General features: G+C 34.3%; 4 protein-coding genes across 10 annotated transcripts; 1 reads left to right on the forward strand and 3 right to left on the reverse strand.

Moving 5' to 3' along the window:
* Positions 1–28: 28 nt before the first annotated feature.
* On the reverse strand, positions 29–16,113 carry LOC114875826. Its single transcript, XM_046290139.1, is given in 19 exon segments — positions 29–2,821; positions 2,881–3,123; positions 3,194–3,296; positions 3,368–3,484; positions 3,557–3,601; positions 3,679–4,033; positions 4,098–4,206; positions 4,293–4,695; positions 4,788–5,020; positions 5,138–5,327; positions 5,419–5,597; positions 5,689–5,992; positions 6,082–6,308; positions 6,416–10,654; positions 10,657–13,211; positions 13,297–13,462; positions 13,465–13,492; positions 13,594–13,778; positions 14,542–16,113. Coding segments are annotated over 19 exon segments (11,640 nt in total). The 5' UTR covers positions 14,687–16,113; the 3' UTR covers positions 29–1,007.
* Positions 15,955–26,551, forward strand: LOC123989295. Of its 4 annotated transcripts, none has more exons than XM_046290142.1 (3): positions 15,955–16,129; positions 25,538–25,734; positions 25,838–26,551. In XM_046290142.1, exons 1-3 carry the CDS (start codon positions 15,955–15,957, stop codon positions 25,868–25,870), a joined length of 405 nt encoding a protein of 134 aa, XP_046146098.1. In that variant the 3' UTR covers positions 25,871–26,551. The 4 variants fall into 4 exon arrangements, 1 of the variants encoding a protein (XP_046146098.1); XR_006830542.1 differs by lacking the exon at positions 15,955–16,129 and adding an exon at positions 20,871–20,950; XR_006830541.1 differs by lacking the exon at positions 15,955–16,129 and adding an exon at positions 21,902–21,985.
* LOC114875825 (GA-binding protein subunit beta-1) lies at positions 16,592–20,852 on the reverse strand. Of its 3 annotated transcripts, none has more exons than XM_029186556.2 (8): positions 20,738–20,852; positions 20,239–20,341; positions 20,003–20,161; positions 19,721–19,918; positions 19,315–19,651; positions 18,955–19,230; positions 18,601–18,833; positions 16,592–18,474 (listed from the first exon to the last, which is right to left on the reverse strand). In XM_029186556.2, exons 2-8 carry the CDS (start codon positions 20,299–20,301, stop codon positions 18,217–18,219), a joined length of 1,524 nt encoding a protein of 507 aa, XP_029042389.1. In that variant the 5' UTR covers positions 20,302–20,341; positions 20,738–20,852; the 3' UTR covers positions 16,592–18,216. The 3 variants fall into 3 exon arrangements, with proteins under 3 accessions (XP_029042389.1, XP_029042388.1, XP_029042387.1); XM_029186555.2 differs by having other exon boundaries at positions 16,592–18,447; positions 18,601–18,878; XM_029186554.2 differs by having other exon boundaries at positions 18,601–18,878; positions 20,738–20,820.
* On the reverse strand, positions 22,134–25,544 carry LOC114875770 (dynein regulatory complex protein 9). 2 transcript variants are annotated; one of them, XM_046290141.1, is made up of 5 exons: positions 24,173–25,544; positions 23,861–24,089; positions 23,555–23,761; positions 23,299–23,430; positions 22,134–22,934 (listed from the first exon to the last, which is right to left on the reverse strand). In XM_046290141.1, exons 2-5 carry the CDS (start codon positions 24,080–24,082, stop codon positions 22,728–22,730), a joined length of 768 nt encoding a protein of 255 aa, XP_046146097.1. In that variant the 5' UTR covers positions 24,083–24,089; positions 24,173–25,544; the 3' UTR covers positions 22,134–22,727. The 2 variants fall into 2 exon arrangements, with proteins under 2 accessions (XP_046146097.1, XP_046146096.1); XM_046290140.1 differs by having other exon boundaries at positions 23,861–25,544.
* Positions 26,552–26,876: the final 325 nt, after the last annotated feature.

Genomic DNA, 26,876 nt, shown 5'->3' on the forward strand with positions numbered 1-26,876 from the left:
TTTTTTTTTATAAATAATTATAGTAATAGTCTTCACACCATTTGTTAATTTATTATAATCGGATGCCGTTCCTTTTGTTTCTTTTTCATTTAAATATTACATTTGTGCCCTTTGCACTAATTCACTTTATAGTATTCTGTGTGACTGTGTATATATAATACATATAATATAATCTAAAAGACTTATTATATTTACATATATACATGTAACAACGGCGCATAGTCCGAATTCGTTATAATATAAGTTTCCTGATCACTACTAAGACCGACTTTGTCAACAGCAAATGTTTATTCGGGAAAAGGACATCTATACATCTACGACGGATTTGGAAGTAACTGTGCACCAATTTTTTTTTTCATTTAGGAATACTAACGAATAATTAGTTAGAATTCTGGTCAGATCTTTGTGTAATCTTTCCTCTAGCGTAACGCAACACCTTACGTTTTTTATCAGTGGTCGTTTCGTTTTATATAAATTTAAACAAACTCGGAACTAATTACAAAAAGCTTATAACTCTTGGGAAATAGGCTCCATTGTTAGCGATTAATATTATATATTTCTTTTTTCCTCCTGTACTCACTTGGCCAACCTTGGATTTGATTTCGGCGGCTTTCCTTTTTCTTTTATTCTGAAAGTATAAAGATTTCAGACAACTATTTGCTTAAGAGGTCAAAGAGGAAGACAATTCTAATTCTATGTGTTCTTACGTTTTAAAACGATACAGTACGAGTATAAAATAATGTTAGAATGTGTATCATTGTATTGTTATGCAAATGCTCTCTTTCTTTATTTATTTCACATTCCAATGCCCCGACAGATATATCTAGTTCTTTGTTTTTTGTTTTTTTTTTTTTTTATTTACGGTTACGTTACATGTTACTTTTATGTTTCTCTTGTACTGATTCCTCTCGAGCAAAAGTTGTAATTTTATTTGGGCGATAAAATACATTTTTCTCGAATGCATTCTGCCTCTAACTGATTCAGGGTTGGCCAAGATCTCACTCATGCTACGAATCAAGATCATCTTCTCTCTGACTACTAAAGTAAGATACTAAACCACCAAATTCACCGGAACCTTCTTCATCGTACTGTTTATTTCCAACACCAGCGGCATCGTTCGGATGCGCTTGCTGCTGCTGCTGCTGCTGCTGCGGCGGCGGTGGCGGAGGAGGCTGAGGAGGCGGTGGCGCTTGAATAGGTGGTTGATTATCCGCAGGAGAAGAGAAATGATCAGCAGGATATGGAGAACCTTGGTAGGCAGCTGCATCATCTGCTGTGGACATTGGCGGAGGAGGTGGATACGCACCGTAGTGATAATTAGGTGGTGGTGGAGGATGATACGGTGAAAAATTACCAGGAGGTCGATTAGGTGGCGGCGATGGTTGTTGCATGTTATGGTTAACCGGTGAAGCGTTTGTAAAAGGTGGCATTTGATGCCTGGGACCCATCGGATTGTCCGTAAATCTAGGTAAGGGTGGAGCTCCCCTGACGTAAGGTGGAGGTGGAGGAGGTGTAGGACCACCTTTAGCTAGAGGACTTCCAGCAGCTGGCGGGATCATTGCAGGCCCAGGTCCAAGTGGAGAACTACGATCTCGACTGTTAATCGATATCGGTCCACCACCTGATGGAGAAGGATCCATTGGATGATGCGGTGTATGATATATCTGCGGACCAGGTACTCTCATTCTCATCGGAGGAGTTCCTGATCGCACAGCCGCAAAGTGAGGTGGTATAGACGATTGGCCGGCCTGTCTATACGGAGAGGGAATTCTTCCACGTGGCTGCATCTCGTAGCCCGTTCTAGGTCCACCCATTATTTGACCTCCAGTGTTTGGTCCTCCGAAATATTTGTGCCCCATCGCTGCAGCTGCAGCAGAAAACGACTGTGGACTACTCGATACAGGTTGAGATTGAAGCATTCTGGTGATAACGGAAGACTGTTGATTAGGTGGTAATGATGGATAAACAGGCTGTGTGGTCGGGGTTTGCGAGGCAGGTGGTCCTTGTGTTGTTACGACGCCAGCAGGTGGTGTGGACGGAGCCGAACCAGAGGTGCTACTACCTGGTGTAGGAAGTATATTCGGAATTTCACCAGGTTTTAATTCCGGATTCGAATCAGTTCCCATGCTAAGTAGACCAACTTCAACAGCGGCTTTCGCCGCTGCTTCAGCAGCTCTAGCTGCTTCTAATGCCAAAGTCTTTTTACCTTTGCCGCGTCCTCTTCTTTTAGGTTTTAACGGTGATCCGTCAGGATTAAAAAGTTGCCCATCCGGTCCTGTCATCATGGAGATAGGTCCCTCGCTCGGTCTGTCAGCATCAGGCGTCATTATTGTTGGTACGGCGGGATTAAGAGCAAGATTAACAGTAGGTGATATATTGCTTGCTACAGTATGCGCAACGCTGCTAGTTAAACTAGTAGCGTTTAAATCTGGAGCTCCATCCCTGCGCATTTGTTCTGCAAGAATTTCGGCTTTACTGCGACGACCTCGTTTCTTTTTCTTTGGTACCTCTCCGTCAGTTCCTTCCGGTGCATTAGGATCTCGTTGTCTTTCAGCTGCCAATATTTCTAACGCTTTCAATCGTGCTTTTTCTAATTTTTTAGCTTCTCGTTCTTCTTTCTTCTTCTTTTTTGCTATCTCGATAGCCGCAAGTTCTAATTGTCGTCTGCCATATTCTTCGTCTTCCATCATCATCTGTTCTAACTGTTCGTCATCCAAGTCTGCTAATTCACCTGGTCCAAGCCCAGTCAGGGAACCTTCTGGAACATCTCCAGTAAAGGAACCTGCTACCGACATAGCAGTACTAGTTAATCCAACATTTTCTGAAAGATTGTCATCAATTTAGAGTCTAAGTCTCCTATAGGATTATCAATGACATTACCCATGATATCCTTTTCCTCATCTTGGTCGTCTCTTCTCTGGATCATGGAACCCATTAAAAAATTTTGTTTGCGCGATTTATTTTTACTTCCGGGTTTTGGACCAGGCTTTTTTCTCGGTTTCGGTGGCCCATCATTTAACATTTTCCTTTTACCTCCAGGACTTTTGCTTTTCCTTGCTTTTCTACTTTTTGGTGATTTATTTTTCACCTTGTGACCATCTTTTTTTGGATTATAAATATCACCTACAAAATGTGACGATACATTAACATTAATCAAACTATATTCAATTTCAATATATTATTTTCAAATTACCTGAATCTGAATCTTTTTCAGCGTCTTCGATTAAATCTTCGCCTTCGTTTACAACAAATTCATCCTCGCTCTCTCCGGTTCTTCTTAACGCCTTTTTTAATTCCTGCGATGCGATGTTGATAGAAAATTTTTCATACCTTCGATTCTTTACAATTTCAACATTGTATTTCTTACCTCCTCACTATCCGACGCTATTTCTTCTTGATAGTTCATTTTTCTTCCTCGAGTTCTTCTACCTAAAGTTTCTTCTTCTTCCGGTTTGTTTTCATCTGGAAGGCCACCGTATATAATCTGAAAATGTTATTAAACGTATAAAATCAAGCTTCTGCGTTATAATTGAATAGAAAAATAAAATTTATATACCTTTCTTCGAATTGTCGGAGTCTTTTTTGGCTTTGTAGCGTTCTCCTGTAAATTAAATTCAAAGAAACATTTGGAAAAAAAAGAAAAGAAAAATTTCATACAAACGATAAATATAACCTTACTTTCTTTTTCTTTTGTAGAAGCGCATCTTGTAACGGTAGAGTGACAGATATGTCAGCTACTTCTGTTTTCATTTCTTCTAATTTTATATCATTCATCTCGTTAATATTTTTTTTCTCATTATTCTCATTTTTCTCATTTACATTTTCAACTTTCATATTTAGCGCATCAAGCGTTACCGATTCATTGTTTTCTAACTGTGCTTGTATTTCGCATGAAGTTTCAATTTTTTGTTCTTCAGTTGAATCATCGTTATCGCTTTGATTGTCAGACTCAATTATACGTTTTCTCTTTTTTTTCTTTCTACTTTTCGTTTTCGGTAACGTTTTATATTTAGACGTCGGTATGGTTTTACTTCTGAAACGAAATTAACGTAAAAATTTAATTCAATCATAGAATAATAACAACGAGGATGTCTTACTTTTTCTTTCTTTGTCGCCATGAATTATCGCTATCCTCGTTATCCGAATCCCACGTAGATCGAGATTTCTTTCTTTTCGGTCTATCGCTTTCTTCGCTATCATCGTTTACTGTAAAAACATCAATCATCTTATAACATTGGCCTTTAATAATAATAATAATAATAATAAAAGCAAATCGAATTGATCGCACTCACTAAAATCTTCCTCGTAACGCATAGTTCTGACCCTGGTGCTTCTTCGTACCGATCGTGAATCTTTTCTACCACGTCGTTTCATGTCAGCGAAAGAGCTATCATCGGAAGATGTTATATGATCATCAAAATCTTCTTCCTCCTCGGAACTCGTGCCTTTAAAATCTTCATCACTTTCTGGATCATCTTCGCTACTTATATCCAGACTATTTAATTTACGATGTTTTTTACGCGACAAGAATTTCTTTACTGTTCCTTTATTATGTTGTTCTTCTTCCTCTTCATCGACACCATCCTCTGCGTCGATTTTATATTCTTCGTCGCTATCTTTTTCTGATTTTCTTTCAATATCATCTTTGTTTGCAGGTATTTCGTCCATGTTTAATATTTCATTTTTAAACTCAAGCTGGACGAAAATTTTCCATTACGAATATATCACTTAAAATACGAATATGATGGGTGGAATTCAATTAAAGGACACTAAACAAATTAATTTACCTCTGCTTCTTCCTTCTTTGCATTCACTATAGTTGCGATGTCTTTTCCTCTACCCTGATTTCCGGCTCCTTGAACGGCTTCTACCTCGTCTTGAATCGCGGCATTGATTATGGCATCATACTCATTGAATTTATATCTATTAGCACATCGTCTTTCACGTAATTGATAGACCGGTTCACTTTCTTCGCTACTAGATGTTTCTGTACTTGAAGTAGACGTGGTAGTTGTAGATTCTATGTAAGAGAGAGAGAGAGGTAGAGAGGTAGAGAGGTAGAGAGAGAAAAAACACAAAGTTGTATTATAAAACTAATCAAGAAAGGAACGAAATATTACAAAGAATTTTAAATTACCATTATCCGATTCTTGGCTAGACGCGTTTGATTCCTTTTGGTGACGTTGCGCTTCGTTTTTATGAAGAACATTATCCAAGCTTATACCAACAAACGCCAATCTCTTCTTTCTTAACACTTCGTTTTCGTGTCTTTTCGTTAATTGATCGTATGTTTTCAAGTTTTCTCGTAATTTAACAACTAGTAAATTCTAAAATGAAACATACATTTTGTGGAATGGCAGGAGATTTTAAATAAAATAATTGATTAAAATTTTTATTTAATTGGAGACAGAAACTTACATGTTGACACGGAGGACAGAACCAATCACCTTCAGGTATCAACATAAGCGCTGGTCTAAGACAAGAACAATGCCAGCCTTTATCACACGAATCACATAAAAGTATCCATTCTGGATGATCTGCTTTGCCACATTTCTGACAAGCATACTCGTCGTCTGCTTCCTCCACGTCACTTTGAGCTATATTATTATAATACACACGTGTATGATTAATTTTGCATCTGACTAAATGGGTATACACTATAGTAAGTATTAAATAATCGCATGATACCTTTTTGTGCTGTTCTAGCTCTTCTTAACGGTTCAGATTCTTGATCTTTCTCAAGATCACTTTCCGGTGAAAATTCGTGATCACTTTTAAAAAGTAAAGATCCTTCGCTCTCTATATCTTCCTCCTCCTCTTCCTCTTCGTCATTTTCATTTTCTTCGTCGCTACTGGAACCCGAGGAACTCTGCCATGGATTTGCTTCATTAAATTTAGATAACATTTTTTTCTTTTTCCTTTTCCTACGTTTCTTTTTAGATTTATTTTCCTTCTCTATATCCTTTATTATAATTTCTTCTTCGCTTTCAGGCTGAAAATATTACAAATTATAGGGTGTGTATTATAGAGTATATCGATATTGATTAAGAATTTGTATAAAATTCGAAATTAGAAATGTACCTTTTGCTTCTTTCGTTTTTTCTTTTCGGTAGAATCTTTCTTTTCCTTCTTATCTTTTCTCTCTTTTTTCTCAGTTAAAGATTCTTCTTCGATTTTCAGTTGTGCCTCTTTAATTTTCAATTGTGCTATTCTTCTGGATTGTCTTACGGGTGTTTCATCTTGTGTTAATCCTGCTTCTGGTTCAGGTACGATGTCTCTTCCCACTTCAAGGCCCAAAACCATTTTCCCTGTGAACAATATTGAAAAATATATGTACATATATGTAAGAAATGGATATAATCAAATGATTTTCAATCCAATCAATCAATCAATCATCAAAGATAAAAATTCTCACTTTTCTTCCGTTTCTTTTGCGAAACTGGTGTCATGTTCAAAGAATCGTTGTTACTCGGTGGCGTTCCCTCAAAAATAACTTCAGGCGATGTTTCGGAGACTTGACTACTCTGAAATTCAGAATGTTTGGATCGATTTGAACGGCCGCTTCCTCCTTTGTAACCACGTCTTCGTCTTCCCCTAGGACGTCCTCTTGATTTTCTATCAATTGCAGAAAGATGAGCACCGCTTTGATCATCGCTGGCATCCTTACTTTCTTGCTCTTTCAATTCTTGAGAATCATCACACTTCACAGCTTCATCTTCTGAACTGATCGTTACAACACGACTTTCCTCTACGGATTTCCGCAATTGTTTATCAGCCATACGTTTCCCACGTAATTTCATTCTCTTCCCTCCCATCATTATTACTTCGTCTTCTTTCATACCTCCATCTTCGGAATTTGATTCGTGAGAACTATTGCGTCGCTTACGGGATGACAATTTCGGAGGTTCGGTAGAATCTAATTTCCATCCATCGTAAACGAGTTCGGAGACAGGTTTAACGCGTAACGCTATCTTAGGCGTATCATCTAATTTCTTAATAGTTTCATCATCGGTGCACGCTAAAGGGTCCATCTCTTCGGAAGCTATGCCAAATAAATTTTCATTATCCGCCCCCATGGAATCATCGGATATTAAAGAAACTGTTTTTATCTCGACACTCTGAATATCTGTACTTTCTTTCTCTTCACTCGTTTCATTCGTTTCATTCGTTTCATTCGTTTTATTGTTCTTTCGTTCAACTTGATTTAATATATTATTTAATACGTTAGCAACTGTACGATGACATTCGTCTTTCGTCGACTGTACCACAATGTTATCAGACACTGTTATCATATCGTCCCTCGCTTTAGTTTCGTTTATCGGAATTTCCATTTCTTTGAAATTATCCGAATTTCTATCCAATTGCGCTTTCGAATTTGATAAATCTTCTAATATTTGTTCATTGGCCGGCTCCTCTATACACAGAGGTTTAGATTTTAATGGAGGAACATCTTGAATTAGGTCGGAGACATCGCTGAATCTTTTACTGGCTTCTTTTTTATAATCATTTATTGGAATTATTGATTCCGATTGTTGCGTACTAAAGCTCGTTGAACTATCTTTCACACTTGTTACAGTACTTTCAGAAATGGATTCAATCGTTTCGTTTGTAACGCGAAGCGACTTGTTATGATTCTCATGATTATCTATTATATCCTGATTTTCTGACTTTTCAGACAAAAAACTTACAAAATGTAAATTATCCATAGGTTTGAAATTTTCTGACATAACTGAAATATTATTTTTATGTATTTCTGACTTTTCTATGTTGTCAAATTTTAACGGTAAAATGTTTGATACCGAGTGAATGGATACGTTACACTCCTCTTGTGAATTTATATCAAATTTATTTTCTTTATCGCCATGTACCGAGGATTTTCTTACTTTGTTGCATGTTTCTATAATTGAAAGTTCTTCTGTAACATGTTTTACTTCTTCATTTTTCATAAATTTAACATCATTATCTAAGCTTGTTACCAGATTTTCTTCTGTAGATTTTAACGATAGTTCTGTCCTTAAATCTTCCGGAGTTATTTCGTTATTGCTGCTATTAACTTCAACAGTTTCAATTTCATTTGTTGAATCTATTTTAAAATCTACCACATTTTTTCTAATTTCATCTGAACTTTCATTTTTCCCCTCTTTTATTATGTTTATTAAATTGTTTGCTTTATTTAATTCCAGGCTTATACATTCTTTCTTTACTGGATTAATTTCAGAAGAAATTGTTGACGTCTCCGTTTCTGCCAATTCTACGGTATTACTTTTCTCAGAATTAACACGAATCTTTTCATCTAGAGCTATTTCCAGATTCAAATCATGTTGAACAACATTAAAATCAGTTCCTTTAATCGCTGTTTCTTCATTTATCCCTTTTTGTTTTTCTTCACTTTTCTCCACTGTTATTTTTTCAATAACACTACTATCTATTATTGATGATTCTTCTGTTTCTTTATCAACAGGTATAGCTTGCACTTCGTTAGATAATATTTCATTTTTTTTACTTGGTTTTTCTATATTCTTCTCTTCATTTTCCTCTACATCAGACACTATTTCTTCTAGATCAGAAGAAAAGTTACTTTTCTTTTCAGTTGGTTCTGTCTGAAAAGCTTCAAAAACATCGTCATTACTATCGTCAAAATCACTGCTTTCATAATTTGCAACTAACGATTGTTTAATTTCACTGTTAATAAGTTCTTGTGGGTTTATCTTTGTATGCTTTAATTCTTCCTGTTCAGTTTCCGACTTTTCTGCTGTCTTTGAATTAGTCTCTAAAATATTGCTTACTATTGCTTGTTTCTGATCTTCTTGGTAGCTATCTTGGACATATTCTGTAACATCTTTACAGAATTCAGTTCTATCGTCAGTTTTATTTCGCTCAATGACGGTATCAAATTTTTCTTCAATCTCTACAAAATTAACGTTCTCTGTTTTTTCTTTTTCAGAAATAATACCGGAATCATTTGTTTCTAAAGATGGTGATTGTAATTTCAGGGAATCATTATATGCATTCTCGTTAGAAGATAAATTTTCGTTCGAACATGCTTGTCCTTCGTATAATTTAGTAGACCACCCTTCCTCATCTTTCGATAAGTTATAATCTCTAATTACATCCTTATTCAAATCTTGATCAATACAGGAACTTTGCCCCTCCGATATTGCAGCTTGAACTACGTTAGATTCTTTTGTAGAGTCAACTATATTAGATCTGGATGAATTAGAAATATTCGTGTCAGGTACTGTTTCTGGTAATGTATCATAAGTAGGACAAGGACATTCATCTTTAATAAAGGACGATTTCTCAGAATTTAATCTAACACTTTCATGAAATGAAGTGTCTTGGTGAATGCAGGAATCGTCTGAACTACTTATTGTAGGAACTAATGTATCTTTGTTACATTTTTCAGTAAATTCAGAACTAGTAACAGTAGAATTATCAATGGAATCTAATTTTCTGTTAACATCAGGCACAAAGTTTTTGATAAATGGATCGATGAATACCCTTTTATTTTCTTCATTTTCAGAATCTTTTAAAACTTCATTTTGTCGATTGGTTTCTTCATTGCTTTCATTACAATTAACAAGCACAGATTCAGCATCAGACCCTATCAGATCCCTTGTAATTTTATTATCGAACTCTATTAATTCTTCCTTTTGATTTTCATATTTTCGATCATCACGATTTTCATTATTTTCTTCACAGGTTGTAACAGAAGAGTCAAACGTTTTCTGAGAAATATAATCCATTTCTTTATCTGCTAAATTATTCGTTTCTTGATAAACAAAACATTCTGTCTCGCTGGTATGGTATTCCGCCGATTCAGTGAAATTATTTTTCTGGAAAATCTGTACACCATCGGATGATGAGCATGAACTTTTAGAGGATACTGAATCAGCTTCTAATTTATTTTCCTTAAATTCAGATGATTTACAATAACCTTCAGCTTCGGAACAAGGAATCGATGTGTTTAAAGATTTTACGATATCGTCTGCTGAATCAGATTCCTTATTTTGCTCTTCAAATATATTGCATTCTTGTTTCAGCTGAAGTTCTGATGGTGTTACAACAACTGCATTTTCCATTTTCATATCCACATCGTTATTTTTATTAATTAAATCGTTGGTACTGTGAGGTTGTGAAATTCTATTTAATATTTCTGTTTCTTTAAATTTTATACATTCCTTTGCTGCAGCTTCAGTACTAGAAATAGAATCTTGTACAGTATCAATAGTACAAGATGTTGAGTCTTCTTCAATTTCTACTACGGATTCTAGATCAAGTAAACTTATTTCTGTTTCTGAAATTTTAGAAGGCTGTTCTAAAGAATATTTGGAAGAAGCACTTGGTTCCCACGAATTATCTGCTCCTTCAATTTTCTCTATTTTATTTTTATTATCATCTTCGCAAAGCGGATTAGCAGTCTTACGCGGGTATAGGTTGACCTTTAACGAGTTGTTATTTGTTTGAGTCACATCAAAATCGTCCGATTTATAGGAATTAATCGTGTCTTCTGCAGGTCTGGAAGAAGATACGCATTCATATTGTAATGTATCTGATTTAGATTCTATTATACTCGTCGTAACTGTATCATCAGGTTGCGACTCAAACATTTCTGTCTTTGAAGTGTATGAAATACAATTAGGTCCAAAAAAAATCTTGGCGGCGATACGGCTGATGGTTTACATTCATTGTCAATTTTTTCTGAATTGCTTGTTTCGTGTAAACTTGTACTTTCTATGTCGCAAACATTTCTTATATTTGTTTTATCGTTTTCAGTTACAGATGTAGTCTTTGTACAGGATTTAAACGTTTCTGAAGTATCTGCCTGACATAATGATATAGATGAATCACAACATTGTATAGAATCTTGATCGATAGGATCGATTTGTTTTTTTTCTTCTATAGCTGACGAACTTTCTCCTATATTTTCTTGTAAATTTTCTAATTTCACATTACTCTGTTGGGATGTTACGTCTTCGGTACTTATAGAATTTCCATCTATTTTAACATCTTGATTTTCACTAGAAGAATCTTCACATTCAATTTTATTTCTTCTTTGCGATATGTTTTCTTCATTTGATATGATGCTACTGTCGCATTCCGGTTTTTCTTCTGGTTTTCCAACATCCCATCTTGATAACCTTTTGACAGAACTATTCGTATTTTTCGGTATTATTTGAATGCCCAATGTCGGTTTAAATTTTGGTTTTTCTTGCGTAGAACCTACAATTTGAAAATTACTTTTTACATTAATGTTAGACTGAGGATAATTCCTGTTTAATTTTATACCACTTTTATTCGTTACTAATGACTCAGCAGATACTTCATTTATAAGGCTACCTTCACTGAAGCTTTTATTTGTTGATAAAGAGGAAGTAGCAGAATCAGCTTCATTTTTTGATTCGTTGCTTTCTTTATTGTCAGCTGACGTACTGTCACCAGGATTTCCTGTTTGGCATTCTTCTCCAGAACCTTCCCCATAAAAAAAAATTATGGGTTCTTCTACAGCTTCTCCGAGACCAGGATTCACCGCATCACAGTCGCTACCAGATCCTTCGCCTTGAATCATCATTACCGGTTCCTCGACGGCTTCACCGATTTCATCTCTCCAAGTGGCACCGATCATTGGTCTTTTGTCGATTGATCTTTGAATTGGTATTACATCTGCTCGTATTCTTTTTAACATGTCTTGCTGAAGATCATCCGCTTCCAACGAACGTTTTACCGGTGTTGTATTCATTCTTAAAGCTGCGAGTTTACTCGGGTCAGGAAGTATTGTATAATTTGGTAATCTATGATCATCTTTATTAGGTATTCTTCCAGCATTATGATACGGAACAGACGACATATCATAACTAGGAAACGACATTTGTCTTTTACTTAAATCAGCTACCATCGCATGATTACGCATCATCACAGCCCGAGCATCATACGGTAAGCTTGTAACTTCTGGTTTATTTAATTTTTTCGTACTAAGATCCATTTCTCTATGCTGAAAATCTTGTGTCCTGTAGCCAGAAGAGAGTATGTCCATAGGTTTGTTAAATTTTCGACTAGATAAATCAATTCCAGAGAAATCCATCGGCTTATTTTGTTCGCTAGTACTTTCCCAGCCTCTAGGTGATGTAGATAAATCCATACCTCTATTCTCTCTAGCATGTACATTAGCTTTTTCCATTTGACTTCTTGCACAAAAGTCTTGAGGTAATCGATCATCATCACCGTTTATTACATTCCCCACAATACTACCCGATCTCGCAAGATTTTCTGCTATTTTCTCTAATGATTTTGCTCCAATTGGTTTTTCAAGCTTTTCCGATTGCATTCGCACAAGATTTGCAGCCAACTGATCTATCGGCTTAACGGACAGTTTACTATGAGCCGTTTGTATCTCTGTAGATGAAAAAGAAAAACTTTTGCTAGATAATTTATCCAACGGTTTCAGAATTTGATCCGATGAATCTTCGTTATGAAGCCTCTTTGTTATATTTAATGCAGTTACTCCGCTTGCTATCTTTTCTTCGTGTACTTGTTTCGTTTCAGAAACGTTTACTAACTTAAGAGGAGATGTAATAACGGATGTTTCAATCGATTTAAGAGGCACTGATTCTCCAGACTTAACTTTTACATTATTCACCTCTACATGCTCTTTAGACTTACACGTATCCATGGATTTATAATCGGATACAGTACCAGCAGTTTCTGGAACTGTATCTATTTTCTTTTTACGAGATGTAACAGTTTCATTTTCTGACAAAACATTGATTTTCCCGTTTAAAGGTTTCGAAGATGCTGTCATTAAAGGGAATGCCTTTATAAGATTTGACTCCAATATTTCACTTTGCACCGTTTCCTCCTGAGAATCATCCTCTTCAGTATTTTGTTTAGAACTATCATCTTCGTTTGTTATTTCATCTTCACCATCTATGTCATCTTCGATATTATCACCCTCGTTAAAGTCGTCCTGCTCTTGTTCATCCTCAGAATCTTCACCTTCATGCTTGTCTGATTGTTTGTCGCATAAATCTTCAGCATGAATACCATTTTCTTGTAAACTTTCATCTTCCAAACTTGGCGACGTTGTTATTTGTCCTGTATCAATAATAGGTTTCTCAGAGATTTCTAAACTATTACTGTCTTCATTGATCGGAATATCACCAATTTCTCCATTTGATAAAGTGTTTATTAGATTAACAACACCATCCCGATCTCTAATAATGAAACAGAAATCAAAGATTTATTAAAGATCATTTAAAATATAATATATTAACTCTAACGCGCATGTTAGAAACTTACTTAGCTACAAGTTCCCAGTTTTCTTCGTCTAAATCTTCTCTATAAACCCTTATATTGCACTCTTCGTCAAGTTGACACCAATATGCTAAACCAGATTTATCTCTTCCTAAAGGTTCCACGCGTAATTCATTAGCTGCTAATTTATTCACCTCATTTTTAAATTTTGATTTAAGTCAAATTGTGTTTCTAAAAGAACCTGCAATATAAAAAAGACTTGTAAAGTAAAGTAAAGTAAAGTAAACGACATTTTGCTAGCAAATGTATGTAACATTAGAAACACGAGAAAAAAATGTATACTTTGAGTAGTCGTAGCTTGACAGCGATACGAGCTTTCTTATAACCAAAACGTTCAAGTTCCCATCCATCTTGATTAGAGTACGTGTGGCAGAATTTAACCAATGCTCGTTCCCACTTTTCTGGTGAGACCGTTTTGCGGGTCTTACGCAATAATTTGATGTGTAGATCTATTAATTCTTGTGGTACTAGAAAAAAATTAATTATAAACAAAATTGAATAAACATATGTATTACACGATTAAACTAAATACAGATAAATAGGCGGACTGTAAGTTACAAAATCTCAATTTTATTTAATAATGTCACATTTGTATTTAAACACAACTAGCAATTAATCAATTGTTCGATAAAAATATCAGTACGTCCTATAAACATAACAAAATTTCGAATATGTATATAATATGTACATATATACATATTATATAGAAGAAGTTCGATGCACGATTCGTAACTCATAATCACGTGTAAACGATATTGACAACAAGGGAGGTGGCAGCACGGGAGAAAATAACAACAGTGGACAGCAAATTGAACCAACTTGTCAATAATATCATTATTGAAGTAAAGTAATAAAACTTGATACGAAAGCACTCGAAAGTATCGATAATTAGTTTGTAGTGAATGTTTTTAGAAGATATTGCTACACAATTAAGAAATAAAAAGAACAAAAGATCTATTAAAACAGCGTTAGATCTCGCTTAAAAAAAGAGATGAAACAATTACGAATCTTACATCGTCTTTATGCGAGTAAAATAATTGTTTAAAAATGATTTAATGAAAAGCAGAGCTAGTAAATGACATGAAATTTATATGAAAAAAAAAAAAAAGCGTTGAAACGTAGAAGAAAACTAATAGCACACACACGAGACTTTTGGCCTCGCGGGGGCGGGTCAGTCATTCTCTCTCTTCTATATACATAAATACACATATGCATTTCAGGTTTACTTACCCTCCTGTGTGTTTTCAAGCATCTCTTGAAGGCGTGCGATATCAGGATAAATGATACCACAGGACTTGCCGAAGCACTCAAGGAACGAGCAAATTACCGCGAAATTTGGGTCACTCGCACAAGAGGCTTCGTTATCGGACGCCATTTTTCCGCCGCTTCTCTCTGGGCCCGTCGCCGCTAGGCGATATACTACGCTAGGCGACCTAACAACTCGTATCGCATTTTCGTAAAACTGTTTTTAATTGTCACTGCTCGGTTATAGCCTCGACGTGGAAACGTTAATGCAATCGGGAAGTGATAGATAGTCGAGCTTTAAAAAGTTCGACCCCGCTTCCCGCTTCGTTGTTTTTTGTTACCTTGATATTCTACCTGCTATGCTACCCACACCCGCGTCACAAAACCACGAATGAACACACGCGTCCGAGGGACAGAGCAGAAAACTAAAGACAGAGAAAAGTAGAATAAGGAAAACACAAGACACTGTTGTTACTTATATAAACTTCCACACTGTTTCAGTTTCGTATAAACATTCAAGTAAACGAATATTATTTTAATCTACGACTTTTCTTTCCTTCATTCACTTTGCACTTTTTCACGTATCACCGTGCTTACCACTAACACAGAGATATATGTATGTACATAGGCGAAGATCGTTGCGCCTCTCGACTATATATACAAGACGTAGTTGTGCACGCGCGCGCGCGCGCGCGCACCTTTGGGCGCAATAATAACGATGCACGTAATCGTAAGGTATCTTGCCTTTTTCAACAGACACGTTACTTGTATCTTGCTGATTTATCGGCGCGAATCGTTATTATTGATTCACTATATATATTAGTAGGATAGAAATAATAAGCACCACCGCAACAACAATGAAAACAGCCCCCTTCTTTATAGCGCAGCGCACTGGACATCGCCTTCGGGTTCGGGCTATGAAACATTTCGAGGGTTCTCAACTTGTCGTACCGTGGTCACCTATAAGTGTATCTACAGGCGTTAAGCCGCATTTATGAGGCTATTCTTTCATCAAACTTTATATCAAACTTGTTCTGTTTGTAGACTTTACGTGTTTGCGTGAAAATTTCACTGAATCACCTTTCTCTTAAGTGCGAATTAGCAAATCCTATATTCATTCAACTTGGTTTATGTCGATTGTTGTGAGAAGAGCTCGAAAAGTTTACGAACAGAACTTCGAGCGTATATGTATTTTAAGGCTCTCCTGACCGACGCTCTCGATCAATGACGTAGTTCTGCGTAGTTTCGTAGAATTTCGAACAGCGGGAGTAACGATTCGATCGATCAGGACCGAGAGTAAAGTTAGCGACTATGTTTCGTGTTCTTACCGTTCCTGTGGACACTTACAGAATTTTACGAATCATAACGATAAATGCAAAGTAATAAGCACACACACGAATGTGTACTATGTTCTATGACGATTTTCACACTGTTTGTAGCAACCTTTCCGTGGCCTCCTACTCTACGTCGCTATATGTATGTACATATATCAAACACAATAAACATGCCGACGTTTCACAGCAGGCTGAGATTGTGCGACTACTGCGATCGATCGCGAGAGCCAGAAACACGAGTGAGTGTATACCTATGTATATGCAGCGTAGATACAAGACTCCTTATCGACATCATTATGTTATACGTACTTACTAATTACACAGTTCTCTTATAATTGTATATATTATTTATAACTTGTTTCTTCGGTTCATAATATCGAATAATATTCTGAACAATATCATTCGTCTTTATAACGAATGATGAAACGGAAATCCATCGAACTGATCGATAAGCAAAGTTTTTAAAATATGAAACTTTGTGCCAGACAGTGCTGCCACGATTACTTTCAAATCGATAGCGCGGGAGACATCTTCATTGAATTATCGATTCCGTTCGTGCTTCGCAAAATTATACAAAATTTGATATTTCGTAACAAAAATTAATATTACATATGTATTAGAAAATTATCCTACGTGTACTAAATGTTTCATGATATTTGGTCAGTACTAAATTAATAAATTAAATAATAAATGACAAATAATTCGTGAAATATAAAATGTTTATTTCTGAATGAAAATTCGTAACTTCGTGTCAACAACTTCTATTATCATATGTATAAACGTTTATATTTACAATATATAATAATATTAAACAAATCTTAATAATATGTAACTTGTTATCCATAATATTTGACACCGTTCAATCCACTTTTTTTATGCTTTATACACTATCATTTTTGTACCTGAGTAAACTACTTTCGTTTCCCTTCTGTACACGATTCCATTTATCCTGTGCTCTTAAAATTAAAAGTTTCAATTATTGGGATTCATTTAAATACATATATGTATGTATGTATGTATGTATGTATATGTATAGCACCATGTGGACCATGTTAAATAAAAAATTATTTATATCTTTAAAACACATTTAAGCTGAACTCGCGTACTTAATCATTTCATAGAGATTATTAAAAACATATCTGGAATGAAATTGTATTGTTTTTATGAAAATATACAGAGACAACAGTCATGTAAACGATGCAAAATTTATCCTTTACGTAAATTCTATTTCCATATTACTTACTAAAGAGCTTATTCGAATAAATTATTTGCTTTCCACATTTTGTGCTATAAATATATTGTTCATAAAAATATTTCTCTCATTGATTCAAAATTGTTGGAGATATTGTTTGTCATTTAGAGCATAATTTCGAACCATTCGGCTGTTTACAAGAAATATACATTTGATGCTTTATAAAATATAAGTACTTAAGAAACAGATGTCCATTACTTAAATTGTTTTTTAATAGTTTTAGTTATTTACGGATATCATATATGTAGTCGTTTTATAATTATTACGTGCGTGATCTTATGGTATATTATAAAAATTCACTATATACAAAATAGATCATATGTAATTTAAAAACGTGACTTCCTGAACTACATATTATCATTTTTCGATAGTAGACAATATTGATATTGCCTAATAATACATGCATACAATATGAAAGTTCTATACCGTTGTAAAAGTAAATGAAATACTGTTTATTAATAGAATAGTTACAACATAAAAGTAGCTAAAATAATAAATATTAAACTCACGAAACGTGTTTACACAGTTCAATTAACTTGATAAAAAAAAAGATTATTTGGAAAATAGCGATACTGTATGAAAAGAAGTGATTTATTATGTTGTACTATGAAACATTATGTGGAAAGCAAACTGATGCTTTACGTATTTACATATTCGTTCGTTACGGTAAGAATATTTGTTTACTTCATAAATTAAATTCATTTTCACATACGATATGCCGCTACGCTTTTTATAAAGCATGCACATATTAAATGATGCGAAGATGTAAAATTATATCCTATTAATTGAGATATTGGATTTCATTATAAAAAGTAAGAATATTAATGATCAAAGAATTATATAGACACATAAAGATACGCAAAGATTTATAAAGTAAGCAAACAGTAATGAGAGTTCGTGTAAGTACTATTACAATGTATGTACTGAAATATTGAAAGAAAAGATTAAAAATATAAAATTACAATTCTCAATTACGCTTTACGAAGCTGAAAATTGTTTATATAAGAAAATTTGTAGAAAAAGCATAGTTGTTCATTAAATGAAGCTTAATGCAAGATTCATACTTATACAAAGTTACTTAGATGCTCTTTGCGCTGTAATGTTTTTAAGTTGTTGTTTATATATTTCAGCTTCCTCTTCCTTCTTTTGAAGCCGCTTTCGGTACTCAGCGGCTTGTCTTCGCGCTTCTGCTAACTGTCTATTCAGTACTGCAATATCCATAACTGGTTCGTTATTGTCCGTAGTATCGTCTTCGGTAATTTCTTCTATTCCATCATCCAGTTGTAAAATTATTGATTCTGTCATCTTTGTAGGAGAATTAATGATTTTATTCTGCGAAAACCATACAATATAAACATATCTCACGTAACAAACAACAAATTACTTGTTAATATATTACTTCTATTCAATATACATATACATATACATATACATATACATATACATATAACTCTTTACCTCTGATGCAGAAATTATATTTTTAGACTGCGTGTGTGTTGATACAGACGATGCATTAGAAATAGAAGAAATGTATAATTTTCCCGCCTTATTATCCATGGAAGACCTTTTCAATATATTAGGTCCTCTAGATGGAATTGTAGGCGCATTATGATTTAAAATTTGATCTGCTCTTATTGCTATCACTTTTCTAGGGGCTCCTTTCTTTCCACTTACATGAAGTCGTTTCATTCCTATTGAAGTATTTCTCGTTAAATTTAAAGCAAGTTTACCAGCCTCTATAAAATTAAATTAATCGTCACAATAAACCGTGTATAAAAATTATAACGATCATCCTTTTTAAACATTTCGTACCAGTTAAAACGACTGTTCTTCCACTTTCCATAGCATTTTCGACTATAGACGCATCATTATCTACAGGTATCATTGTAATCCCATGAGCTTCTAGTAACCTAAACTGTTTGTTTACTCCTCCTACAGTCGTAACATCTTTACGTTTTTTATTATTGTTAACATTATTCGCATTAGTGATTTCATCTACATTTTCAATTTCTTTTTCCTGAGTAACATCAGCATTTGATCCAACGTGAATTTGTTGAAAAATCATTCGTGGTTTCTTTCCCACTTGAACTAAACATTTAAGAGAAATTAATATAATAATATAAATTTTTATGGGAAAAAAAACCTCAATACCATAAAAGTCAAACACCGCACCTTGTGTAATTTTTCTTCTTTGTTGCGATTCTTGTTGTGGTAATTCGAACTTTTGTTTTTCTTCATCTCTTTCAGATTCTAATTGTATTAAGTTATGAGTTGCTACTTCAAGTTCAGCAGAATTTGCTTGACTTTGTTGATGAATTCTAGTACCTACAACCTCCCTTTCTTGTTGCAATATATCTACCAAATCTAATCTATCATGTTCCAATGCAAGACTAATTGGTGTTTTGTCAAATTTACTAGTAGCATTTGCATCTGCTCCATGCTCTAATAGAACATGCATTACTTCAACATGCTCTCGTTCCACTGCCCAGTGTAAAGGGGTCATTTTTAGCTGTAAACATATTTCCTATTGACTATGTTGTACACGAGTATTGGCTGTACAACCGTATATATTAATTACCATATCTCTACTGTCAACATCTGCGCCATAATTAAGAAGTAATTGTGCCATTTGATGATGGCCTTCGTACGCAGCCATATGTAACGGCGTTCTATCCACTTTTGTTCTTGCATCTCTTGAAATTCCTGCCCTAAGTAAAACCTCTGCTGTTTCTGTATGATTATTTTGTGCAGCAAAATGCAACGCGCTTGTACCCAACTATAGAATAAAAAGAAAAAAAAAAAAAGAAATTACTATAGGGCTATTTTAAAAATGATATAGTCGTATCATTGAAATATGTACCCAATCAGTGGTAAAGGGTGCACCTCTGCACATCAGGTCACGGACACTATCGGTATCTCCATACTTTGCACTAAAAAGTAACTGTTTTCCTAGTTCCACTATCGATAAGGCATCTTGAGATCTTGCACGATGAGAAACATCGCAGGAAAGTATTTCAACCTAAGGTATATTTATAGATTGGATAACATGTTTAAAAAATAGCAATGTGTTACTATGTTTACATGAAAAGTACATACAGGGATAAGAGTGTCCGAATCCAGACCCTCAATATCATTAGTGCAAATAGTTTCAGCTTGCATTTTTGTATATTTAATTCAGTCCTCTTCTTTTTGATGTACACTAAAATTAAATGATCCATAACAATTGATATCATTTGGATTTTTTTTAAAGGAAAAAGAACTAGCTGTGACCATTCCATTTTTCACTTTGAGTTATTCGTCACTGTTGCTCGACCTTGAGTTGCCGGAATTGAAAGTAGGTCGTAAAATTAAAATTTAACTTTTATTCAACAGAATTAACACAATTTACTTGCTTTTGCCTACTTGTTCGAAAGTGTGGCGTATATATTTTTCAAAATTTTCTTCAGTACAGGATGTTTTTATTTTGCCATTTCAGATTGTGAGGAACTTCCTGTTCCTGTTCATTAAACGGAAGTCCCATGCCATAGGCCCCGTGTTTTGTGCTCAAAAGCGATTCAAATCGATCAAAAATAGCATTGAAGGAAGATATACTTACGACCATCACATTATTCTTGCTTTTTGGCAATTTTTTCTGCAGTTTTCCGACACACACCCGCTTTGAGGAATTGTTCCTCCCCACAACCTTCTCGATTTACTGTCTTGGTAAAGTTTCATGAAAATGGCGACACCTTGGCGCCATTCCTAATACAATTTTATCATTGTTATAAATAGTATTTGGTGTTAATACGAGTCTATTCTATAGTCAAAGGTACTTTTTAGATAGATTTATTAATTTTTTTGAATTTCAACTTTTTGATTTGTAATAATAACAAATAATAGTCAAATATGTTAAATAATCTAATGACTTTTAGCGCCACGCTGTGGCGCGTATGAAAAGTATTTTATATTAAATAGGTTAGGTACGAATTAAATTCGAGTAAGACTAGGTTAGTTGTAAAATTGTATTCGTGGGATGTATATTTATTAGAAATATTCAATGCAGTGAATATCGTAAAACATTATTATTTAAAATCACCTACGGAAATAGATATTACTTTGCATAATAATTTTAAATGCTGTTTGTGTACAAATTACATTCATTTATATGTGTACAATACGTACTATGTGTTAGTGTTATTATTGTATGTATGTATAAATAAATACATACATAAACTATTTCATTATTAAAATTTGCATAAGTTCAGTTATAAAGTACAACGGAGATAATTAAATTTTTTGTAGTTTTGAGTCTGTTAAAATTGTAATAATAATTTGTAAATTAATGTATATATGTATATATACTTTATTCAACTTTTCACTTTATTTACGCATATGTACATATATGTATATATATATATGTATGTATGTATGTATAGATACATATATCCACCTATGATTTTCCCGTAATGCGAAACCTTGTAAAAACACCTTTCAGGAAGAAATAATTGTTTGTCGATACAATGAATAAGTATTATATAATAAATAATTAATAATTTGTTCTTTTTTTTTTACTGTTTCTTACTAGCGCACGTTTCACTTTCCGTCTGCGTTCATTTTTTTTCTTCATATTCAGGTTTTTTCCCTTTCGATTCGTCTTGTAGTTGACCCAGAATTGTGGAGATAACGGAGCAGTAAGGTGCAACAACAATGAATCACTATGTACATACACCTTATGTGGATGCAAGGGGAAAGTATATGTATTTATGTACTTACATATGATGTGTAGAAAGGAATGTTTGTGTGGATACGTGTGAAGGATAACTGATAGTTATCGATCGTTGGTTATGACGCGTTATTGTAACAGGTAACATTGAATTTCATTGTTTGGGGTCATTTTGTTGTTTATCGATAAGTATTGAATTTCTAGTGTATAAAAGTAGTCGGAAAAGATTTTGGTAAATAAAATTCGCATATTCGATTAATTTGTAACGTCATGATCGGAAAGCAAAATGTAAACAAGTAAGCTCCATTGTACAATCATTCTTTTTATTTTGTTGTGTCATAATTTACAATGTACAGTTTATAAAGCTGAGTCAGGAGGCATTGCGTACGTACATGAGCTTAAATATAATACATCTGTATTTATGTACTTATGTACATACAGCATTGACTGCGTGCACTGCTTATAAGTATCGTAATCTAAGGAGGTGGCTGGCCGCACGGTCATGGCGGTAAGCTTGCATGCTTTCAAACAGAGTAGGAGTCCGTTAGAGAGTTCGTGAATTTGTTATGAAGGAAAATGCACAGTCGCTTGTTATCGACAGTGATGGGAGAGATTTAGTCAGAAAAGAGTAACAAGTGTCATTATGAGCTTTTGAAACTACATATCTATGGTCAATCAATTCTGTGTTTAGTGTTGTTGTAAATTATCCTCTGCCGCACAATTTTATTGTATCGTTTTACTATATTTTAAAGCTTTTATCGAAAAACACATTGTTTGTAATTCACACAAACGAAAGTTAACATTTTAGTTACCAAGAAGAATAAATATTATTTTATTCAACAGCTCTTCTAAGGAGATGGACTGAGCAAGCTAAACAGAAAAGTTATTTCTTCGCCTTACGATTAGTTTGTCGCTTTCTCTTTTTTTCTTTTGGCCGATACTGCCCCAACTTCCGGCGTACCATAACACCTCGCCACCAAGCTTGGATCTTGACCGCGCTTTTTCGCATTCGTTCTTCCTGTACCTTTTGTTTTTTAAGCGCTTCCTTCTCTGCTAAACAGCTATCTATAAATCCCTGGTTACAGTGATACTGCAACAACAATATTATTATGTTACATTTATAGCGAAATGATTTACCCGTAAAAATTGTACATTTTTTCACGTTTATAAAATTTCGTGTGAATTAAGATAGTCACAATCAGGTTCTTGACACGAGTTATCGATTTCCTAGCAGAATTTCCGCATTGCACGTAGATTCTGAAGTTACAGAAGCAAATTAATAAGCCTGATTTCCAATAAAATTAACACAATTGATATTCACTAATCGTAAATGTATGTACTAGGTATAACTGAACAAAATCTAAACATCTGTCTTTTTTTTTTTAAATGATCTTCACCAATGAAACAGTAGAAGAAGGTAAGATTTCACGTTCTGAAATAAAGGTCAAAGTTACCTCTTCTTTAAGTTGCTCCAACTCTTTTTGACGTGATTCTATGTCACTACGTAACTGGCAAATCTCCTTCTCGTAGATTTCTTTCTCTCGAACGTACCGTTCCTCCCATTCTTTCGCTTGCTCTTCGAACAACTGTCGATTTGAATACATAGAAGATACATAGAAGATAAAGCTGTTTAAAACCCTGGTTTCTACTTTTTTCTGATTAGTTAGATATGTGTATGTACATATATGTATATACTTGTACAACATTTACCGCCGTTTCCTGAATTAGAAATTTCGTCATTTCAACGTGTACACGCTCTTCATTTTTTTCCTGTACACGGTAATCGTTCAACATTTTCTCTAATTTTTTGATCTCCATATCACAACGTAACTGATTTTGCTCGTACTTTGCATTCTCCCGAGCCATAACATATTCTTCTTCAGCATCCGCAATTAGTTTCAATTTCTTTATATTTCTCTGTTATTGCAGAAGTAAAATTTTCACATAGAACAAGATCGTATTTTAACAAAATCTTATATGTAGGTACATATTCTTAAAAAAACAGGATGGCGATACCTGTCCTTCGGAAAGTTCGTACAATATAGATTTCTTCTTTTCCTTGTTGGCGATTTTCTCGTCGGCAATTATTTTCTGCAGTTCAGCCACGGTTTTCCTCAGTTCTTCTTGCTGCTGGAGCAAAGCTTCTTCTTCTTTTTTATGACAAGTAATTCGTTCTATCTCGTTCGTCAACACTTGGAAAGTTCCGTATTCGCGAATCTCTTCTTTCAAGTTCTCCATAACTTTCCTGATATATAGTATGTACATATAAGCTATAACGTGTTATTAATTTATCGTTATCATATTTATGTTAATTCAGAATTCACCAACCTCTGTTCGTAAAGTTTTTCAGGGACATTGTCTTCTTCTGCGTGTTCCGTATTTATAGTTATGTCAAGGTTCTGTTGTTCATCCGACGTTAACAAGCCTCTGTAACATGTATGAATGTGTAAAGACCTGATCGGATCAATTGGAATTTATTATGCGTCTTTTAGCTCTTGATGATGCTACTACCTGTTGTAATGTTAGGGTAAAATGTTAAGAAAAGCTTTCTATAGGTTAACACATGTACCGTGTCCTATTATCGAGTTAGCGCATCGCGGGCGTTATTACTGTTATTAGTATCCCCCTACTACCTGATATCCACGCGATGCACCACGCGATATTAACCTTATGGTATTCGAAATTCAACTATAACATTTTTAGACCTTTTCAGTTACTATCAAAATAATTGTAATTAGGAATATCACGACTAAAACTTCAAAGTATTATTCAAAAGTATTTCATATAATTTATACTTTATACGTAATGAAATTCCTGTCGACGTGCAAACGTGCGACAACGTACTTTGAATGGAAGGAAATGCAGTTAACAAGGATATCGTTATCTTGTCTCGTTGGCTTTTTCACCGTACTATGGTAAATGGCTAGCGCATTTGTATACTCCTCGAGCATCGATAGAATTGTCACACGTTCCGACGAGGAGAACCGTGAAGAACCACCAGCTTCATTTGCTGCGAATGCAGCCATTGAGTGCTCCGACTTTTTATACCTCCAGAGCTTTCGTGTCTCTTCCATTACAGTTTTAACTTTAAACATCAAGTTTGTTTATACAGTTGTGTCAGTAGGTAATTAGGTACGTATTTGCTCGAAGAAATATGTATAGGTATCGTCTACCTAAAATTTTGGGAAAATTTTTTTAGAGGAGTTCAATTTTCTAGCTATTTGAATTTTCTAACGATTTAACTGGGTATTCTCATTCAAAGTTATTAGAAAAATAATTAAAATTAGGTCTTGCAAGTATAACGCTACGCTGTTAATTAATAATTGAATAAAGTACAATATTTTCTTTTTCTTCACTTTTCTTTTGATTGTCTTTGTTCCTTTTTCGTTCATCGGCTTTAGACATTTTCGTTTGACGATTCACGTATCTACATTCGTTCACAGAATGTTTCTACAACGTCTTATTAGTTCGAACAATTTAAGTTTCATTTAAATGCAAATCGAGCCATCCGAGTGATTTCTGTAATACCCTCTTTTCTTTCAAATAAATTATAACGATCGTATCATTTTCTTTATATTTTAACGAAACTTATTATTATAATACATACTTACTTCGGTATATCCTGTCTAAATGTCTAAATGTCTAAATGCGATTGGGTATTCGTTTACCCTTTTATCTAATTCTTGATTACAGAAAGTTTCAAACACAGAAAGGCTAATCATGGTACGATGGACTTTGATGGAACTACTAAATTTTGTTTAATAAAGGTGGTTGGTAGAATTTTAAAACACGTGATACAGTTTGATCCATTGGCGTACGTTGCCCATGGAAACGAGGACGCTGTTCTCTTCTATTTTCTTGTTGTTGTTAATAATTTTCTTCCTTTCAAGGTAACGTCCATCAGAATCTTACCTTTGATGTAAATGAATAATAATATTTGATATCTATAATTTTGGAGTTTTTATCGATGGCAATAAATCATTTCTTTTACAGAAACTTTCAACTGGCAATGGAAAATGGTATTGATAGAGAAGGTCAAGTGAAAAGCTATTAAATAGCTTCACTAACATTATAGACAGCGTTCCATGTTAAAGCTCGATCGAAGAATTCATTGGGAAAGATATCCTGTGGATACTCGACAACTTTCCTCTTTCGTCCCACTCATCGATTGTCTCTCTCGCTAGTTGGTCGACGGGAAAAGAAAGGCCCACCGAGCACGTACCGTTCTGATTGGAAAACTTTTTCCTACCTCAGACTTTAATCGAATCTGCATCGTCTAAAGTCTAAAGTCTAAGGGTAACCGTCGTCGCACTGATTCCACATCGATTTTGTTTCTGCATTAACGCGACCACAGACTTATACACCTGATAAGAATCATTATTTTATCATACTAATAATAAAAATATACATATTTCAAAATGTACATACATATAAAGATTATTCAACTCTCGTATTTTATATATGTAGATTATTATTATTATTTATTTTTTTTACAAAATAGATATCTTTATACAAGTTTCATACAATGGAAATTTTTCATAGTTTACTGTACCTATTTTTTATAATTTACCGGTCTCAATCCCGCGGGACTCTTATTTCTTCTTTCACTTTCTAAAGTCTACTTTTCTACTCGAGGGATAAAAAAGATATAACAAATCGAAAATGTATTTTTACTATTCTTTCGTACTAAATATTATATATACTTACAACTAACGAAGAAGTAAAAAGTTCATCCTTACTTTGCAAAAATAATCCTTGTTCGTTAAAATTTAAAATGCATAACGCGCTGCTGCGACGCGCGCGCTAATCTCAAACAATACTTAATTTGCATTTTTGTTGCTGTAAGAAACTGAGATGATATCGTTTCTTAAGTCCTTCACAGATTTAATTTACGATAACTTGATAATTTTCAAAAATGAACGATGTGCTTCCCGCCTGAAAGAAAAGATAAAGACAACTGACGATGAGAAATGTATATAAATAAATAAATAAATAAATAAATAAATAAATAAATAAAAAAAGAAAAGTAGCT

Source organism: Osmia bicornis, chromosome 2, assembly GCF_907164935.1.
Source record: "Osmia bicornis bicornis chromosome 2, iOsmBic2.1, whole genome shotgun sequence".
Lineage (NCBI taxonomy): Eukaryota > Metazoa > Arthropoda > Insecta > Hymenoptera > Megachilidae > Osmia > Osmia bicornis.

Bases quoted from the DNA above. Each gene is read 5' to 3' on its own strand.
- LOC114875770 (XM_046290140.1), bottom strand. From the start codon at position 24,109: ATGTACATACTATATATCAGGAAAGTTATGGAGAACTTGAAAGAAGAG. The intron at 23,431-23,554 runs GTAAATGTTGTA...TCAAATCGACAG, and splicing joins TTCTAATTCAGGAAACGGCG to TTGTTCGAAGAGCAAGCGAA. The intron at 22,935-23,298 runs GTAACTTTGACC...TTGTTGTTGCAG, and splicing joins TGGAGCAACTTAAAGAAGAG to TATCACTGTAACCAGGGATT.
- LOC114875825 (XM_029186554.2), bottom strand. From the start codon at position 20,301: ATGCAAGCTGAAACTATTTGCACTAATGATATTGAGGGTCTGGATTCG. The intron at 19,652-19,720 runs GTAATTAATATA...ATATGTTTACAG, and splicing joins ATGTTGACAGTAGAGATATG to CTAAAAATGACCCCTTTACA. The intron at 18,475-18,600 runs GTAAAGAGTTAT...TGGTTTTCGCAG, and splicing joins ATATAATTTCTGCATCAGAG to AATAAAATCATTAATTCTCC.
- LOC123989295 (XM_046290142.1), top strand. From the start codon at position 15,955: ATGTGTACTATGTTCTATGACGATTTTCACACTGTTTGTAGCAACCTT. The intron at 16,130-25,537 runs GTGAGTGTATAC...TCTTGATTACAG, and splicing joins CGCGAGAGCCAGAAACACGA to AAAGTTTCAAACACAGAAAG. The intron at 25,735-25,837 runs GTAACGTCCATC...TTTCTTTTACAG, and splicing joins ATAATTTTCTTCCTTTCAAG to AAACTTTCAACTGGCAATGG.